Source organism: Geotrypetes seraphini, chromosome 13, assembly GCF_902459505.1.
Source record: "Geotrypetes seraphini chromosome 13, aGeoSer1.1, whole genome shotgun sequence".
NCBI lineage: Eukaryota > Metazoa > Chordata > Amphibia > Gymnophiona > Dermophiidae > Geotrypetes > Geotrypetes seraphini.
This window is the reverse complement of record NC_047096.1, coordinates 71,724,307-71,731,389: the sequence shown is the minus strand read 5'-3', so window position 1 is coordinate 71,731,389 and position 7,083 is coordinate 71,724,307. Positions and strand designations below refer to the sequence as shown.

At 46.1% G+C, this 7,083-nt stretch overlaps 1 protein-coding gene across 1 annotated transcript; it reads left to right on the top strand.

Annotated features, from left to right (window-relative positions):
* Positions 1 to 271: 271 nt before the first annotated feature.
* HEXIM1 (HEXIM P-TEFb complex subunit 1) lies at positions 272 to 3,962 on the top strand. Its single transcript, XM_033919093.1, has one exon. The coding sequence runs from the start codon at positions 619 to 621 to the stop codon at positions 1,603 to 1,605; it is 987 nt and encodes a 328-aa protein (XP_033774984.1). The 5' UTR covers positions 272 to 618; the 3' UTR covers positions 1,606 to 3,962.
* Positions 3,963 to 7,083: the final 3,121 nt, after the last annotated feature.

Sequence of the window (7,083 nt, the reverse complement as noted above, 5' to 3'; positions counted from 1 at the left end):
GCAACTGTACGCGAGCACCGGAGCCAATGAAACATCCGGGTGGGAGTGTAAAGCGTAAGAAGTGCTCCGTCGCGCGCTGAGGCGAGGCGCGTGGCCATTGGCCTTGGGGACGCAGGCCGTTCTGGGAATTGTAGTGAGGTGGGCCCGCCGTTGCTTCAAGACCTGCCTGGAACGCGAACTACGAGACCCAGAAGAAGACAGAAAGAGACGCACAACGTATGCGTACCAGGCAGGGGCGGGGCGTATCGTCTATAAAAGGTACCATCGGGGGCTGGGAAACAGCAGTTGGAAGCTGGCTAGTGAGGTGTTGTGGTTGGGAGAGGGGAGGGCGAGTCAGGTGTGGGCTCTGGCAGCAAGCTGGCAGGAACGTGCCCAAGCTTGAGACTATACAGCGGCGAGTGGACGTGTCGAAAAAGGGGTGGGGAAAAGGTCGGCCTTTCGAGGGGGAGTGGACAGAGGACTCGTCTGCTCCCTGTGCAGAAGAAGTGCAGAGCCGATGCAGCAGCTAAGCATCAACTACTAACCCTACTTCCTTCCCTCGTCCCACCTGACACCCGTTGGATTTGCAAGGGCCACAGGTGTGGCGGAAAGAGTCCGGGCTCGGAGTCCCTCCCGAGAATGACCGAGCCCGTGCTTGCCGAGCTTGCAGGTGGGGAGCCTTTTTTGGACTGTCCCCCGGCCAATGACGAGAAGGCGCCCGTCCTGTGGCTGAAGGACAGCAGGGGGCGATCGAGAGCGCTGACACTTGACGAAGAGATGCGCGAGGAGCCGCCGAGCGCCGTCCCCTCGAGCCCGTCAGCCCAGACCTGCCCAGAGGCGCCGAGCGAGGAGCAGCGCGAAGGGTCGCGGCTCGAGTTCCGCAGGCAGCTGGGGGCGCTGCCGGGCCGGGGATGTCCGGCCGAGCAGGGCTGCGCGCCCCCTGCCGGCGAGGAAGGGCAGAAGCAGGCGGGCAAAAAGAAACACCGGCGGCGCCCGTCCAAGAAGAAGCGGCGCTGGAAGCCCTACTTCAAGCTGACCTGGGAGGAGAAGCAGCAGCTGGACGAGCGCGAGACCCTGCGGGCCGCTCGGGTGCGGGCCGAGATGTTCGCCAAGGGCCAGCCGGTGGCCCCCTACAACACCACCCAGTTCCTGATGGAAGACCACGACCAGGAGGAGCCCGACCTGAAGACCGGCCTGTGCCCGCCGCGGCGCTCGGCCGCCAAGTCGGACGAGACGAGCGACGAGGACTTCGGGGACGAGGAGGAGGGCGGCAGCGACGGCATGGGCGGGGGGGGCGTGGGGGACGGGGGCGGCGAGTTCCTCCAGCGGGACTTTTCCGAGACCTACGAGAAGTACCACGCCGAGAGCCTGCAGAATATGAGCAAGCAGGAGCTGATCCGCGAGTACCTGGAGCTGGAGAAGTGCCTGTGCAGGATGGAGGAGGAGAACAACCGGCTGAGGCTGGAGGACCAGAAGCCCCAAGGCCCGGGGGCAGCGGACGGCCACCTCCGGGTCCGGGAGCTGGAGCAACAGCTGGAGAGCCTGAGAGCGGAGAACAGCCGGTTGCTGCAAGAGAGGAAACCGCCTGGGCAAGGGGCGACTTGCCCGGCCCAGTCGGGAGACTGAGACTTTAAACCGGGGGTGGGGGTGGGGGGGGGGAGCATTTTTACATCGGGGGAGTGTAATATTATATGCATAGATGTATATATAACAGATCTGGGCCTTTTTGCTTTGAGAGATAACAATCAGAACGACCACACAAAAAAAAAAAAAATAGGCTTGGATGGGTTTGAAAACGAGTTTTATTAAATATATTTTTTTTAATTATGTGGCAAACGGGAGTTTTCAAGCGGCTTCTGTAGAGGAAGCGAATGTGTAAGGTGTGTATGTTTGGCTCTTGGTTTGTGTACATTTGCTTTTTTTTTTTTTTTTCTGTGAATGTAGTTTTGACCCCAATTTGTGATACCAGTTTTGTGACATGTTAAGGGACAGGAAAAGAAGACCCTTCAAGGGTTGTAGTAGGTGGGCCAGAGTTTAAAACATCCTCACGGTATGGGTCCAATAAATTTTAAGTGTGTATACCTGTGCCAGTTTTCAGTGTGCTTTCTAGAGATTTTCATGATAACCCCCCTCTTTCTCTCTGAAACTATATGTCTCTAATTTATGATGCTCTCTATAGCTTCAACCAGGATTTTATGGGTTTTTTTACTACTTGGCTATCTCCTTTTTTAGAAGAGGAATAAGAAGAGAAGAGATGCTGAAGTGCTAGAGGTGCAAGGGCACTTAAGCTCTGATCACAGACTATGAACTTGTGGCTTAATTATTTATGTTCTGAATGAATTCCCTACTAACTAAAGGTAGCTACAGTAAGAGATTTGCCTATAAAATACAACCTACAGTATAGTTTCATAACAATAATGCCATGGAGAATTTAATGGCTGAACCAAGTAGGCATGTCTGGCTTGGACGGTGTTATTTCAAGTCCACAGCCATCCCAATATAAACCTGTAAAATTTCTATGAAGATGTGTTTTTATATTTGCCACTATTTACAATGCAAAAATTGCAACGCCTGTTTCCTCTTGTTGCAGATTGACTGCTCAAAGCTTTGGATTGACCATCACTTTTTTAGATAAAAGGCTCCTCTGTGCATAACGCTGACTTTGGTTTTTTTTGTTTTGGTTTTTTTTCCCCCCACTTCTTGGGTGGGGGGGAGGGAGGGTTAATGCATCAATCACTTACAGTATCTTTATCCCACAGGGTATCTATTCCCTGGTAGCCTTAACTGTGGTGTGTTTTGGTATTTCCTTTCCACAGACAATTTATCCTTTGCATTATTATAGTTTGCTTCGTCTTTAGAACTTTCTTAATAGGGTTTAGGCAGCAGATTTGGCTCTGGGTTTAGTGGGTAGCTCTTCTCTGGCTTGCCTTTGGTGTTTATTCTTATACACATGGGATTTTCATATTCCTGATAGTGATGCCACAGTAGAGGTAAGATCTCACCTAGTTCTGTTCCCTTTTTCCACCTCTTGCCATTGCTTTACCAGGAATGTTATACAATCATGATCATCTGATATGGTCACTCCAAGATCCCTTTCCTTTTTGGTACATATCACTGTTTAATGCTTCCACCCATCCCTAACACCACATTGGTTGCTGCCTCTGAGGGATTTCTACTAGGGCTGTACCAAATATTCAATTCAGCCCTGAACAGCAATTTTAAAATTGAATATGAATAATCTGGGGCTAAATTATACTGTAATGAACAATTGATCTCTCATTGCTTCTTTTATTATGTAAGTTAATGCTCTAATGCCCATTATTAGTAGTCATTTATTTAGCTAAATACAAATGTTCATTATTTGTATTTGGCCAAATAGTAAAACCTGTTATTTTCAGTACTGCTGTAATTTTATATAATGTAATGCTGAGCTTTTTTTGGGGGGCTTATGCCATAATTTTAATAGACTCTTAATTGTTTCTGGCCATTCAAGCACCATGTCAAGTTTTGACACTGTTGAAGATCTTAAAGGCTTTCCTTTTCGTAAATATTAACCTTTTCAATATTAATTACAAAAACATCAAACAAAGGGATATGGAACCTCTGCCATCAATCTTGCTTGAACTAAATGCTATTTCTGTCTTCCCTTGATGATTGTTCAGACAGCTTCTTTGCTTACTGTATTATTCTTGGGTAGTTCTTATAACATGCCTCTGGATTTTAGATAAAAGCAAAACTATAGCTTATATCAAAATCTTCCTATAAACTAGTCTTGTAGTCACAGAGTTGAGTAAAAGTCATCTCACTACCTATGTAAAAAGGTCTAGTTACAGTATTATAGACTAACTCTTTTCTCTGGAGTAGGGATAATGTAAGTCTCGTTTTGTACTTGTGGTTTTTTTCATTTGAGTCTAAGCTGCTGAAGCCTATTTGATATGTATGTGTTTGATGGTGACAACTTGCATTTTAGCTAAACAGTTTTACAAAATAAGTACCTGTGTAACCACAAAAAGGTCCATTTCCCTTCCATGGCTCTATGAACTTAGTATAAGTGGAAAACTTTTGTTATAGCATCAGATGACACATTTTCTTACCCATCTGGCAAAATTTGATTGTTATGGAGCTATAAAAAAAAATATAAAGCTTCAAATCATTCATTTTCAAATAATAAGGAATTTTGTAGCAGAAAATGCATCAATCACTACTGTATAAATCTTGCAAAGTTGTTCCTCTTTTTTTTTTTTTTTTTAATGAATCCTCTATACTAATCTTGAATTGTGTTGCTTTTCCAGTACCATATATGCTTGAATATAAAATGAGATTTGGGGCCAAAAAAAATGGCCCCAAAATGAGGGTCTTGGCTTATACTTGGGCCATCGCCTACCTGCTCCCCTCCTGGACCTATTGCAGGCCTCCACAGGGCCTGCTGCAAGACCTAGTGGTCCAGCGATGGGCTGGGACATGAGGGATTCCCCTGTCTCCCGTCCCGTCCAAATCCTCTCCGCGCACCCCCAACTCCTCAGCCTTGCGGTGGATGTAACAGGAGGAATCCCTGCTGCCTCTTGAAATTGACAACCAACACCTCCCTCACATACCACACAACGGCGTGCGTGCAGAGTTTTTTTTTAGATTCACCTGGTACCCCTCATATCCTGGCCCCACTGCTGGACCAACAGGTCCCGTGGCAGGCCCAGTGGGGCCTGCAAAGCATCAGGAGGGAGGGGGGACAGGGTGCAGATGGGAGGGAGGGAAAAGGGCTAGGTACAGAGCTTGGCAGTAAGGGATGGGGTGCTGGGTGCGTATCCTGGCAGGGCAGAGCATTTGAATAATATGTTCCTGTTTTATATTCAAATTAAACCTTTTTTGGGGAAAATAGGGGTCTTATCGGATCAACTTATATTAGAGTATATACAGTAAGTCTCATAGTGGAGTGTTATCAAGCATCATCTACTTGATATAAATCCTGTAATATAGAAGTCACTCAGTCACCCTTGACTTGTGGGGGTCTGTTAGCCTTATATCCTAAAGGTTTTTTTTTATGGGTATAGAGTAGGTGAATCCAGTTAGACTGAGTAAACATTTGTGTGTGTGTGGATGGGGGGGTGCTAGTACTAGAATTAATACAGAACTGATTAGAGTGAAACAAAACATCTTAATCTGACCCCATTCAAACAGTTTGCAAGAGTAAAAAATATTTCACGGGGATCATTTTGCTTCAGTGAATTAGAGCCTTAAATAAAGGTACAACCTGGAACGGGTATGGGGGAGGATAGGTAAATGGAGTCTGACAACAGTTTTTTTGTTTGTTTTTTTTAAATGATGGGTTATCCTTAAATACGGTGGTCGGCACAAGACCTGCAAGCAGTATTTCTTGTATGAGGACTGATAACCTTCACTATTGTTTTTGTTAAGTATTTGATATACTCCCCCTAGCTGCAGCTATCTGAGCAGTTTACGATCTAGTCGGGAGTATTTTTCAGAAGAGAGAGGCTGAAGCCTACTTGGATTCAGCCACTGTCACCTGTTTCTTTAGACCAGTGTCTGACAAACTTTCCGGCTGGCAGCACACTAAATCCAGTGCCCCAGTTGGAAGGAATCTGGAAGTGCACGGAGGCCCAACTGGTCGTGACCCACTTTTGTGGAGGGATCCAGGAGGTGCGGGGAGAGGAGGAGAGACGCTGACCAGGAGGAGTCATCTGCACTGGTTGACTTCCTACAGGACCCGAGAAGCACGTCTTTGTAGGCTTGGACGACTCTCCTTGCCAGTGTGTCGTGGCACACCTCAAATCTCAGGAGGCACATAGTTTGCGATATACTGCTTTAGACTTAAGCCTCCCTTAAATGTGCCTGGGCAATCGGGCATTGCAAATTCAGCTCTTACCAATCACAGTATCCTTTCTTGTTTGTCTCAAAAAAGATGCTAATTAACACAATCCAATTATGTTGGCAAAATCAGTTACTAAGTTTAATTTTGTTTAAGCTATTGCTTCTAAATGACCTTTTACGTGGCTTAAGTATCAAGGTTAAAGAAGTTGATTTGCAGGTTTTGTATTATACCTAGTTGCTGTGAAAAATAGATGGCTAGGAAACATAGCATGGCCAGTTGTAATGCTATGATGATCAAATCTATGGCATTTTGCTGAAATGTCAGACAAAAACACAAGCAGAGTTCTGTTCTGCTAGAATGTAGCTACCTAGTTCAAAGAAAAATTTGTATTTAGCTCACCCGTTTCACCATTAACTCCAGATGTTTTATATTCAGGTATTTCCTTGGTCCAAAATGGTTTGCAATGTAAGGACTAGTTTTACTATGTGTGCTACTCTGGGTTACCTTCAATGAGGCCTACATAATACCATGTTTCCCCGAAAATAAAACACTGTCATATATTCATTTGGGGCCCCAAAAAGGCACTAGGTCAGGGGTCTGCAACCTTTAAGACATAAAGAGCCACTTGGACCCGTTTTCGAAAAGAAAAAAAAACTTGGAGCCGCAAAACCATTATAAAACAAATCTAACACTGCATATATTGTTTCTTATCTTAATGCTATATACAGGATCACTAAATTGAAAATAAAATCATTTTTCCTACCTTTGCTGTTTGGTGATTTCATGAGTCTCTGGTTGCACTTTCTTCTTCTGACTGTGCATCCAATCTTTCTTCCTTTCTTTCAGCCTCCTGTATGTTTCCTCTCCTCCAGACCTCATTCTCTCCCCCAACTTTTTCTTTCTGTCTCCCTGTTCCCCCTTTTTTCTGTCTCTGTCTGCCCCCTTTCTTTCTTTCTCCGTACCTTCCCCCAAGCCACTCGGTTTGCTGCCACCGCCATCGGGGAATAGCCCCCAAGCCACCGCCGTCCCAAGCTTTCCCTGCAGAAGCGTCGCGCTGACCAGCATTCCGCTCCCTGACGTCAATTCTGACATAGGAGAGGAAGTTCCGGGCCAACAAGGCATTTCTCCTCATTCCATCCAGCCTGAGCCCCATCTCTCCTTGATCCAGCATTTCCCTTCTGTGTTTGTCAGAATTACCATTCCACCTATTTTCCAGCATCACCCTTCTTTGTGTCCATCTCACTATATCTTCCTTTCTTTCAGCCTCCTGTATGTTT